Source organism: Pipra filicauda, unplaced genomic scaffold (assembly GCF_003945595.2).
Source record: "Pipra filicauda isolate LSUMZ 115617 unplaced genomic scaffold, ASM394559v2 scaffold463_size517996_pilon, whole genome shotgun sequence".
Lineage (NCBI taxonomy): Eukaryota > Metazoa > Chordata > Aves > Passeriformes > Pipridae > Pipra > Pipra filicauda.
Window position 1 is genome coordinate 240,365 of NW_024104602.1, and position 12,721 is coordinate 253,085.

At 48.2% G+C, this 12,721-nt stretch overlaps 1 protein-coding gene across 6 annotated transcripts in view; it reads left to right on the plus strand.

Moving 5' to 3' along the window:
- LOC114002918 (serine/threonine-protein kinase PAK 6) overlaps window positions 1-12,721 on the plus strand; it is a 38,038-nt gene that overhangs the window by 19,896 nt on the left and 5,421 nt on the right. For 5 of the 6 annotated variants that reach the window (XM_039386095.1, XM_039386097.1, XM_039386098.1 and 2 more), the window contains 4 exons: window positions 2,292-2,500; window positions 6,315-6,899; window positions 10,066-10,557; window positions 10,779-10,912. In XM_039386095.1, coding sequence (XP_039242029.1) covers window positions 2,292-2,500; window positions 6,315-6,899; window positions 10,066-10,557; window positions 10,779-10,912 — 1,420 coding nt within the window. Of the gene's footprint in view, window positions 1-1,762; window positions 1,978-2,291; window positions 2,501-6,314; window positions 6,900-10,065; window positions 10,558-10,778; window positions 10,913-12,721 lie in introns of those variants that run through there. The other variant, XM_027749346.2, reaches the window with a different exon arrangement.

Below are 12,721 nucleotides of genomic sequence, written 5' to 3' on the forward strand. Positions count from 1 at the left end.
GTTCAGAAAACCATTGATGCTACAAGTGCTAATGGTTGTGGCATTTGGAACACCCCATTTTACAAGACTCTTTGCCACCTGAAGCAGTTAAAGAGCAAACTTGGAAGAGACTGTGCTATGCCCTGGGTACCTTTTCATTATGAAGCTGTGAGAGAAGGAGCAGGAGAAGGAAAAAGGCTGGTTGAAATAGTAATATCTCTGTGTCTGGAAATACCCCTGAGCTGGTGGATCAAGGAGCAGTCATGACTGATGTGTATTATGGATTCAGAACTGAACCACTTGCTGTAATACTAGAGAGATACTCCCTGCTCTCCTTGGAGGCTGGGAAGCTCCTTAGCAGCTCCAGCTGTTGATTTGAGCAGTACTAACACCATGAGCATCTTTCTTTTCCAGTATTGACTGCACTTTTCTTTTCCTTAAAGAATTGCCCTCTGACCTTAGTCTTGATTCTTAGTTAATAAGTAGCACCAAAGGGGCCTGAGAGATGAATCACTGTTTGAGGAGCTGCAATCCAGACCTGGAGCACAGACACCCTTCCCATTAGCTCTCCACTGAGATGGAGTTGTGTTTTCATTGGAGCTTGTTCTAAGCAAAGATTATTCTGGCTGTGAAACCTCTTCCAAGCAGAACAGTTGCTTCCAGCCTCTCTTGTGGTTTTTTTTAGTTTGCTAACCTTTTGTTTTCTTTTCTAACTGTGAGGTATCTTTGGTGGGCTCCTGACTGCAGTGTTGCAGTGGCCGGTGTCAGTGTGAGGGGTGGGTTTCACCGGGGGTGGATGGCATGACTGGGGTGTTAGATGGAGTAAAGGTCCTTCTGTGCCATACAAACATTTCCCACCCCTGTGGCTGCAGGATCATGGTGATGGGAGCCAGTGTAGATTGGATTTCAGGACCTCTGTCTAGCACCAGGAATCAGTCATTGTTCAGCTGGTGGCTGCCCTTTGCTCCCTAAACAAGTTTAGAGTGGGACAACCTGGAAAATGTTTGCCCTAGATTTCCCTGTGATGTGCTGATTTTGGAGATGGGTGTCCTCTAGAAGTGTATTCTTGTCTCCACTACAGAAGGTTATCTCGCTGTGGTCTGTGTCTCTGACCCTTGCAAATATTTGTTCAGCACAAATAGTTGGAGGCCGAGGGCCTGTACAGGGGAAGAGTGACCTGCTACAAAGTTGAAGTGGCAAAAATGCTCTCTCTGCCTGATGTCAGGGAAGAGGAGCCGTTCACTGCTGTGAGCAGTGTTAGTGAGAGGCAAATGCCAACAGTCAAGTTGTCCGTGGAAAGGGAAGAGCATATAAACAATTTCATTTTTTTACTGGTGGATTTTAATTGCTTTAATAAACCTGTGGAGCTTTTTCCCAAATCAGTCAGTGGAATCATGGAACATTTCAGAGGAGAAGGGACCTTGAAAGAGGTTGTGTCCATCCCTTGCAGTCCTCTACCTTTCCTAGGTTGTGCACACAGAGCTCCAGTTCTTCCTTTTCCTTCATATCTTCCCAATTTCAGAGAGGTCTGATCTCTTAGCTTTCTATTTATCTAACTATCTTTTTTTGGCTATAAAATCTAGATTCAGATTTTGAATGTCTCCTATGTTTGGGAATATTTCAGTGTTAGCTGCTTCTGGCTTGTTGCACTTACACTGGCTGTTCACACAAGCTGTCTGTCTCAGCCCTCAAGGGAAGGAGTCTTAGTTTTTAATTTTAGCTTCTTCAGCTACCTGCTGACAGAGTTTGATTTCCACCTCCCACCTTCTCTCTCCCTCACGGGCCCTCTAAGCAAGAAAAACTGAGATCCGAAGTTGGTGTTGGGCAGATCTTCTTTTGGCAACAGCTCTGTTGTCTTTAAATTGGAACCAAGTGGATATTAATTACTTGCAGTAACCAGTGAGAAGACAACCTGAGCCCTGTTCATAACCACCTTTCATTCCAGGCTTGTAGTGGCATCAACACTCACTGGCTGGACTCCAGAGCCATTTAACCTAGGTAGGAGCCTGTAAGATATAAATACTCATCTCTAACATGTTTTTGAATGCTTATATCAGGTAATGTGAATTTGTAGAAATAAAGGAAGTCAGTAGAAATCCCAGCTCAGCCATGGACCTGCCAGGTGGTCTTGGGCAAGTCTTTGCTGTGTTGGTGCCTCTGCTTCCTCCTGTGATGATGAGTGCTTGTTCAAGTGCTTTTCCCCAGAGAATGCCCTTGGTGCAGTGCAATGAGCTGCCAGAAGTGACCGGTGTTGCCCGGGCCGGGCGCTGCGGGCGCAGACAGGCACTGACGGCGCTGCCTTCCCCCTGCAGGCGTCATGTTCCGCAAGAAGAAGAAGAAACGCCCGGAGATCTCGGCTCCGCAGAACTTTGAGCACCGTGTCCACACCTCGTTTGACCCAAAGGAGGGCAAATTTGTGGGCCTGCCCCCCCAATGGCAGAACATTCTGGACACGCTGAGGCGCCCCAAGCCAGTGGTAGATCCTTCGAGGATCACGAGGATGCAGCTCCAGCCCATGAAGGTAAGAGAGGGAGGCGGCTCTTTGCTGTTGCAACGTTTCCATTGCCCCAGAAGTGGGGCTAAGGGTGGGATCTGTATGGGACTGAGGGGAGAGCAGGGGCTGGGCTTTGATAGTACCTTCATGAGCAATAGGGACAGCAGTGTCCTGAACTGCAGGGGTGCCACTGTTGGAGTAACCAGCTTGGCTGCCTGTCACTGTGGACACAGGGACATGGGAAAGCTCTCGTGGAGCTGACAGGACCTGGGATGTGTTCAGCTGTACAGGGAAGGGAGGAGGAGAACTCAGGGACAGACCTGTTTTAGCAGGTTTGTCATTCTCATGGGTGAGCAAATTGGGCTGGTGATGAAGTTGCCAGGGAAGCCTGAGTGGGAGAGAGTGGGGTAGCACTGGTTTGTTGTTCATGGACAAGTGAGGACAGCAAGGACTAAAGGAGGGTTTGGGCTAAAAGGGTTTCTAAACCAGCATTTTGATGGAAAGTAGGACATATTAAACAGGAGCATGTCCTCAGAGCAAGTCCTTCAGTAAGCAGAAACAGGTGATTCTGGTGGATGGGTGGGTTCAGTTGACTGCTGGAATTGGCTTTGGAGACTGTGTGAGAGCAGGGACCTGCTGTGGGAAAAGAAAAGGAAAGATAGTGACAGAATCATTGTGTTTAAAGTCTTGGGAGCTTGTGGGAAGTTTTTCTTCTCTTTAAAAAAAAAAAAATGCTCCAGGGGCTTAAAAGCTGAAAGGTGAGTTGTCAAATAGAGATGTTACTACTTGGGTTTTAGGAGGGATATAAAAAAGAGTTGGCCATCTGATGAATATATTTAGCTTTTTGTGTGTAGGTGTTAAAAACATGGGGACTAAATGGGACTATATTTGGTATAATGTAAGTTTTATACATAATCAGACTTGCAGCTGAAATGGCACATCATATTGGAGCAGAATGCTGATTTGTAAAGGAAAGACTTGCTCAGGAAGAACAGGTGAAAGAAAAAGGCAGGAGGTATTGCCTGGTGTACTGAATGTGCTTTGAGGTTCAAAATATAGTAGGAGATAGGAGCACAGTCCAGAGCAGAGATGAAATGTGTAATAAGAGACCAACTTGGTTGGATCAGGAGCTCTTTAATGAGCTTAAACTGCAGGAGGATTGCTCAGAAGGGTGGAAACTAGGTCAAGTTATAAAGGGCAAAGAGAAAAGAAATTTATGTAGGAACAAAACTGGAAGGCCAAGGCACAAAAAGAGATGTTATTCTCAAAGAACATAAAGGGCACTAAGGAGACATCATAAGTGCACTGAGGAGAAGGAGGATGAAGGAAAGAATTTGCTCACTGCTGATCTTGGAAGAAAGTTAATAACAGATGACACCGGGAATTCTTAAGTATTTAATGATTTTTCTGCAGCCTTTATTAAGTGTGTTCAGAGGGCTGACACAATTAGCACGAGCATGAAGGGATGGGAATGCAAGCTGGAATAAGAAAAGAACATGAACAGAAATGAGACTTAGTTAAGAAGTTGCATATTTTCAAGTCAGCTGGGCCTAGTGAGATTCAAGGAATTGCAGATCAGTCAGAATAATTTCTATTCCCAGAAAGAGGGTGGAACAAATAAGCAAGTAATCTATTTGCAGCCACTTCCAAGGAGATAGCAGGGTAATAGCTGGCAGCCAGTGTGGATTTATCAAGAACAAATCACATCAAGCAACCCGATTTCCATCAATCCCAGGGTGTGGGGCCGTGGGTCTGGGGGAAATGACAGCACTCTCCTGTAGCTTGACTTGAGTGAGGCTCCTGACACTGCACCAATGGCATTTCCAGAGCAAACTGAGCCATTTTGGCAAAGGCTACTCCAAAAACAGTGTGAGGCATCACTGTCAAAACAGGAATGTGCATGAAGAGATTTCCGGGCGTTTGCCCTGAGCCTGATGCTGGTTGGTACTTTCATGTGTGACTTATTAAAGCTGAGCGTGGCAAAAGCTGAAAGGAGGTGCAAAGCCTTTAGAGAACAAGGACAGAATACCCAACAGGCTTTAAGAACTAGAGGAGAATCTTAAACTAACACTGTTTTTTTTCCCAGTAAGTCCAAGTGCAAATACTCTCTGAGACTGCATCGCATAGTTGAGTATTTTGGGTAAACTCCATTTGAATTAATTCCTGTTCAATTATACCAGTCAATAAGATTTTTTTTTTAAGTGCTAATTGGCCAAGCCCTTATACTTAGTCCTGGATTCAGCTGTCAGAGTTGTTCCTTTTTTGTGTGTAGCTTATAAAAAGGGGCTTTTCTTGTTAAAAATAATTTCTCAATTCCGCTCAGTAAGGCATGATCCATGTAAGAGCACTCCAGATAGATTTGGCTCAAATGTGGATGTTTCTTCATTAATCTGATGCAGTCTTTATACACAGCAGCAAAGCAAGGCTAAGTGCCATCTTCCTTGTCCGCTGGGGGTAGGACTGTCTTAATGGGAGTGACCTGAGTCTAATTTTAGGGAGTTTCTAAGTAGGAGATGTGCACTAGAGTGGATTTTCCAGAGAGGCCACAGCATGTTCTTGGAGACTTCTTATTTTGAGAACACACAAGTCTCTCTGGAATGACTTTTGTCCAATTTGGTCAAACAAGTCCGTGTCCCCAGCACATTGTTCCGTGGCTGCGGCTGGGCCGTGGAGGAATGTGTGTGTGGTGAGGGAGTAAAGACCAGAATTTCCAGCTGCAGCTGGTGTGTGTGCCATGGAATGAGTGGGGTTGTCCTTCCCTCACCTTGTTTGACAGAAATGTTGTGTTGTGCCTTTCATTCTCAGACGCTGAGCAAACCAGGCGCTCGTCGGAGTGCAGTGGTGGCGTTCTGCTGAAATTACTGGAGCTGCTGTGTTGCACCAGCTAAATATTAGGCTTGGTGTAATTAATACAGCATGTTTAGTAGATCCCTGGAGCTCAGTTAGCAAACAGGAGATTGCTGTCACTCCAGGGAAGGACTTTCCTTCAGGCAGAGATTCATGAAAGTGTAGGAGTGATCCTATGCTGCGAATTTCTGTGGAGAAATGGAACCTTTTGGTTCCCAGCGCTAAAAAAGCTTCTGTAAGCTTTTCAGTTCCAGAAAAAACAAGGTAGAGCACTACATAATATATTGACAGCTTCGAGTGTCCTACTTGTCCAGAGCTGGTGCCTGTTTGGATGGAAGCCTCGTTCTGCAGCCGGTGCTTACACGGCAGTTGTGAGCTGTGGTGACCCCGTGTGCGGGGTTTAATTAGAGTGGCTTGGCAGAGCAGAGGGGGATGCAGACCTGGAACAGCGTGCTCTGCACTGCTCAGGATGCAGATGCATTAGCAGAAATTGGGGAGAAGCAGACTGGGGGAGGCTGATTCCAACACTGGGAGTGCTTCAGGGGAGAGATGAACCTTGTGTTGGAACAGCGAGATGAGTTCTGCAGATGGAGCTTGCAGCATGCTGCAACTTCTTCTGAGAACCAATATTTCAGGAGCTTGTTGAGCTGTTAGTGATGTAGTGTCACACAGTTTCAGCACAAGAGAGCCAGGAGAGTTGAAATATTCCAGGTTGGCTCTAATGTTGCCTTTTAGAGCCTGAGCACAGCAGCAGAATTGACTGTTGGGGCTGACAGCACTTCTGCTCTGACAGCAGAGTGTGACCCAAGGATTCCTTTTTTCCCCCCTCGGTAAAGGACAATGAGAAATAGGCAGGAAAAATTCTGTCCCCCTAAATTCCTTGAGTCTTCTTTGGCTATATAAACAAAATCTAACTTTTGGCAAGATAAACTGAGCCTGAATTGTTACAACTGTGACTTTTTTACTCGTTTCCCACCTTCCCCATGTTTCCCAGACTGTGGTACGGGGCAGCACTGTGGAAGTGGAAGGCTACATCTCGGGGCTGCTCAACGACATCCAGAAGCTCTCTGCCATCAGCTCGAACACCCTGAGGGGCAGGAGCCCCACCAGCAGGAGGAGAGCCCAGTCCCTGGGGCTCCTCGGGGACGAGAGACCCCCGGACATGTATCTCCAGAGTCCTGAAGCAGACTGGGCAGACAAGTATGGGAACTACCTCAGCTGCAATGGTGGCTCCAAGGTGGCCCGGAGGCAGACCATGTGGCCGGACTACAAAGCCCGGCTGGAAGGCCAGTCCCATCCCAACGGGATGGTGACAAAAGCGCAGTCCCTGGGCCCGGCGGAGTTCCAGGATGCCGACGGCAGCTGCCTCCAGCGCACCCCTGCTGTGCCGGGGGACAGCGACACCGGGCCGAGGAGCCCGGAGGAGGGCTGGGCCCAGCGAGCAGCCGGCTCCAGGCCCTCGGGGGAGGGCAGCCCCAGCTCCAAATCCCGGGAGAACAGCCTCAAGAGGAGGCTGTTGCGCAGCGTTTTCCCCTCATCCAGCGCCTCAAACAAGCCGGGCTCTTCCCTGCAGATCAAGGTAAGAGCTATTCCCTAGTTGTGAGTGGGTGCAGTGTTGACTTTACAGTTCCAGAGGTTATGTACACAGCTGAACCAATTTAATTGCAAACATCGTGCAGCCATCTGTTATTGTTACGATTAATGTTGGAATCCAAATGGTCCTGGGCCGGGGAAATGTGTGGTCTGTTGGTGCTTCACAGGATGCACTGTGAGGCACAGCTCAGCCAGATCTCTGGGAGAAGGGTTGGTTGGCAGAGCTGTACTTGCAGGAGCGTGGGCTGGCAAGGATGAGGGGACTTACTCACTTGTGCCCTTCTGTGAGGTAAAGGCATAACTGCAGTGCCATTCCACTGGCATCAGGGAGCCTTTGCCATTTGGGAAATGGCTGTGGCTTCCATTAGTAATGTGTTCTTCTGCCTATGCAAACCAGAACTGCCTCGGAGAGTGGGCTGAGTGTAGCTGTATCTGTCAGGGTTTGCACCGGCACCCACGGTGCTGTCACACAGGAAATGCTGGCTGCTGGAAAGGGTGGGACAACTCATGGCTACAGCTCCCCCAGGAAAGCTGTCCTGAATGGATGACTCACTTTGTGTTGAACTGGGAGAAGATCTCTGGATCTGGATAGGAAATGCAACCACTGCTGCTCTTCCTTCCCAGGCTGACCCAGCACCCATCAACTTCCCATGGCTTGGCCGCTGCCTTCAAAGTCTGGGCTGGGCTGGGATTGGGCCAGGCTAATTTGCAGCAGCTCCAGAGTCCCTGAACTGGGAGAATAATGACAGGAACCACCATCCCAACCAAACTGACTCTTCTGTAGTGTGTTGCACGGACAGGGGATGTCTCCAACCTGCTTCTTGCAGTTTGCATAAGGATCAGGCTCAAGGCTTTGGGCACAGTGGATTTCCTTTCCAAGGCAGTGGGATTCTCAAGGAATGCAGTTCTTGTGTAGCATAAGCTGCACTTATTGCTGTCTCAGTGACTCTGGGCTCATCTACACTGGCTGGAGTACCTAGAACTGACTGCTTGTGTCTTCCCTGGCCAGAGTGTCTTTGCCATCCTCAGCAGGAGCAGAGGTTCCCAGCTAAATGGATGTGCTTGGGTGCATTTGAACTCCAGGTATTTGTCAGAGGAAAGGAGCAGGGAAGACCTTGGGGCTATCTAGTCCATCTCCCTGCTCCAGGGAAGGATCTGTGCCATAGCTGGGAGTTGTTTATCTGATGTGTTCTTAGCAGCCTCCGGTGGTGACAATGTGAGTCTCCCTCTCAGGTGGAGGTGATGATGTGTGAGAAATGTGTAACTGCGGGTGAAAGGGACAGGATACAATTGAACCATGGAATCCCAGAATGGTTTGTGTTGAAGAGACCTTAAAGCTCATCTTGTTCCACCCCCTGCCATGGGCAGGGACACCTTCCACGAGACCAGGTTGCTCCAAGCCCCGTCCAACCTGGCCTTGGACATGTCCAGGGATGGGACAGAGCATCCACCACTCTCCTAGGAGGTGGGTGCCATAACAGGCACATGGGAAGGCTGAGTGAACCTTCCTTTAAACCCGATATGGGAGACAGGAGTGGGAGAACCAGTGACACCTCACAGTGTCCCAGGACTGAGGATGTGTCCACTGGGCTGTCAGCTGTGGGAGCAGGAGATAACACACCTGTGTGAGCCTGCACATGTGCTGTGTGCCCCTCCTGCACGCTCGGGGTTACAGAAAACCTTTTTGGATTCTCTCTCCTGAGACAAAATGAGATTTGGAAAATAAATGCTGTGTTGCTGTGAGCATGTCAGCACAGGAGTGCAGGGGTGGAGCTGGCACTCGGGGAGGAAGGAGCTCCTGACATCCACTTGTGTTTGTGCTGTGCCTGATGCCACTAACTGGTGTTTTCCAGGGCCTGTGTGTGTGTGAAAGTGAGTCCTGTGTGTTTGTGAGGCTTATGCAGATCCTGCTATTGACAAAAATCCTTGATTAAAACCCAAAGTGCATGGAATTAAATCCTATACAATTATTTCCTGTCTGAGATGGGAAAAGGATTCTTCTTCTAAAAAAGTCTCTATTGGCAGTTTTTGGTTTCCATTCTCATATTAACTTTATTAATAATCTCTCTGAATTGTGAGAGAGAAAATGCTTTTTGCTTTGAAGTTATTTTGCCCTATAATACAAATGATTGGCTTGCTCATTCTGAAGCAGCTCCACTATTATTTTGCATGTGTTTGTATACATATATTATGTGTATTTTACATATACCCATGTAAGTATATAATGTATTTTATACCCCACCTGCTAGATGTCGTATTTTAATTAATCAACATTTCCAGGATGAGTATGAGCATGACAAGGTTTATCCTTCTTGGGAGACCCATGTGTAGTGGTCGCATGGGAATGTGTATCCCAAAGCCACGTTCCCATGGGCTGTGATCTCATTACACTGAACAGGAGTGTAGTGATCTCACTGCACTGAACTGTGTGGCACTGGAGTGGGATGTCTCCAAAAACCTCCAAATTCACGGTCGGTCACTTTGGAGCCGCCAAGGTGGCAGGTGGCTCTGAGTAGCTGGAGTCTCAGGCTGGCTGTCTCCAGCTGGCCTGGATCCCAGTGCTTTTCCCAAAGCAGAGGGCTAGTTCTGTGCCTGATCGACAGGAATGCTCTGCAGGTACCAGTGGAAAGTGCAGAGAGAGTTTTCAATAGGCAGAGTGTAATTACCCCAAGGGAATTAGGCCAAGACATCAAAGTGATTTACAGCCTTGGCATGAATCCTCTTTCCTTTTATACAGAGGAAGATCAGAGGCACAGAGGGATAAAGGATTTTCAAATTCTCTGCAGCACAGGTTGCCCCTGAGTTTTGGTGGTGAGGTTGGAATGCTTTTTTAGCAGCTGGGTTTTTTTCTGTGGGTTTTGGGTCTTGGTGGTTTTTTTAAAGCATGTGCTTTAAAAGGTTCCCTTTAAACTGCTTCAGTTCGGAGGTCCCTAAAGTGTAGCACCCATTCCCTAAGGAGTTCTTGAAGATCTGCATCCAAGCAGATCTTCATCCAAGCATGTGTTGGGCAGACCTGGAGCTCTTGACTCCAATCAGCTCCAAGTTGTGCTAGGGCAGAGTGGAATGACACAAAACTGATTCCTGACCTTTCTGCTTGTTGACCCAACCATCCCTTTTTGGTTTTCCCCCTTTCCCCTTTGTTCCTCTGGCAGCCTAACGCTTTCTTCAGGCCCCAGCAGTGGGGCTCCCCGCGCAGCCCTGCAGCCAAAGCCCAGTCTCTCCCGCCAGATCCGCCCGCCTCCGATTTCCCCAGGGGGGTCTCAGAAGCCGAGACCCCCCAGAAGTCGCCGCCAGTGGAGAAGGTGGCGGCAGTGCCCCTGAGCCGGCCCTCGCCAGCCGGGTCCCCCCGCAGCCGGCACACCCAGACCAGCTCCAGCAACCTCCACCTGCCCCCGGACTCTGCTGGGAAGGGGCAGCCGGCCGGCGAGGACCCCATGGTGGTGACCCACGAGCAGTTCAAAGCTGCCCTGAGGATGGTCGTGGACCAGGGGGATCCGCGGGCGATGCTGGAGAACTACGTCAAGATCGGGGAGGGCTCCACGGGCATCGTGTGCATCGCGCGGGAGAAGCACTCGGGGCGCCAGGTGGCCGTGAAAATGATGGACCTGAGGAAGCAGCAGCGCCGGGAGCTCCTCTTCAACGAGGTGAGGGAGGGCGTGGCTGGGGGAACAGCCAGCACGGCAAACAGGGAGGAGCAGGACCATCTCCCTTTGAGTAGGATTGTGCTTGTACCAAGGATTACTGCTGGGGGATGGGGGCTCTGCGCTGGGCTACCATACATAGGGCTGTGAGTCCTGCTTGACTGGGGAGGGTTGGGTGCTGTGAGTGCTTTTGTGGTGGTCACTTGCTCCCTGTGGATTTCCAGGTGGTGATAATGAGGGACTATCAGCACGTCAATGTCGTGGAGATGTACAAGAGCTACCTCGTGGGAGAGGAGCTCTGGGTGCTGATGGAGTTCCTGCAGGGGGGAGCCCTCACAGACATTGTGTCTCAAATCAGGTACGAAGCAAAATCAAAAACATCAACACCTGAGAGCAAGAGGAGAGTGGGGATTTCTGGGAAGAGTAGTTTCCCTCTGAGACCTTGTGGTTGTTGTGCCCTGAAACTGCTACACTTTGTAACTGTTATCCATTTGAATTATGTGATAATACTTCTGGTATAGAAGGAATCTCCTTCACAGTACTGATCCTTTTAGGTACCCACTGTTCATCTCCTTGATGACCTTCCCTGTAAAACACTGCACTCATAAAAAAACCACTGTTTACTATATTTGTTGAATCCTGTCCAGGAAGTTCATTGAATAAGTATTAAAGAGCATGCAGAGATAGTTTTCAGTGGTGCAACCTTAGCCACAAATTCAACCTCACTAACTCCTCTGGAAAAGTGCAGCAGAGCCTTGAGATTTGGACTCCTTCCCAAATTTCATTGCCTAAAGATAGCAGCTACCGGACACTCTCCTAAATTTGTTTCCTTATCCACACCACTTGATATTCATTAATGCCCAAAGCATTTCTGTAGGGCAGAGAAGTTGTTCTTAGATGGCCCTTGAGGTCCACCCATGGCCTGGAGCACCCTCCTCCTGCTTCCCAGCAGTCCTACAAGGCTGGAAACTGGTGCAGGGAATACCTATGGAAAGACTGACCAGGAAAGTCTGTAGGATGAGCTTTTCCTTTTTAAAGAATCAGAATCTTAGTTGGTTATGATTAGGCAGTATTGCTAACACCAATTGTATTTGTTTTTTTAAAAATCATAGTATACCCTTGGTTCACTCATGTGCTCAGACTAGATCCTGTGGTGGATTTAAGGCATATATCTTGCTCTGTTGGATTCTGTGTTTTGGAAGCACATCTGTGGTGTGTTTGGGAGGTGTGAAAAGCCACATTGTCCTCTGTAGCCTCCACCTGGAAGGAGTGTCCTGGAGACACTTAGCTGGGCTGGAGACACTTAGCTCTGAACTCTAGCACCAAGTTCAGAGGCACATGTCAGTGTCTGAGAACCAACTCTTAATCCTGAGGAGTTACAACATTGCAGAGCCTGTGAAACTCCTGTAGCTCTTAGATGGCATTGGGATTACAGATAAAAATTGCTGAAGAGGTTTATGAAGGGCCCATGTGTTTATATCCACCAGTCAGTCTGAATTCCATTGTGGGACCTCAGCCTAGATTGGTTTTATGAAGCTTCCTTTGAACCTATTAATGAATGCTTGTTTTTTCACATGGTAGAAACAGGATCTGTTCTAACCATAACATTTATCAGAAGTAAACCTTTAGCAGTTTTTCCCAGGGAGGAAAATACCCTCATTCCAGTCACTAAACATTTACTGAAGGGGATAAGTGATTTGCATCTCCAGGAGTAAGGTAATTCTCCAGTAATGTGTTTTACACTATGCAGACACTTGACTGAAACCAAAGTCCATCCATGTCAGGCTGAAAGTGCACCTCTTGTTATCTAAACCTAAAGGTGAGGTTCTTGGTGCTCATATTCCATGTGCTAACAGAGCGTGGTGGAAATCAGGAGGGTCTTCTCTGCTTGTAACCTGTGCTGCCTCTAGTTAGGTGTGAGTGTACCCAAGGTATGTGCAGGAAAACCCAAAGGATCCCTGTGTTTGCTATCAGAGAATGTGTTTAGATGTTTTCTGGATAGGGTTGCACAATAAACCTTGTGAACAATGGCTTTACCATATTTGCTTTAAAAAGAGCTGTCTCACCAGTTACTGCAGCACCTTGGCATCGAGCAGCACTGCACTGTCAGAACTGCTTGAAACAGCATCTTGCAGAATGAACTGAGATACAGGATTTAAAATACAAG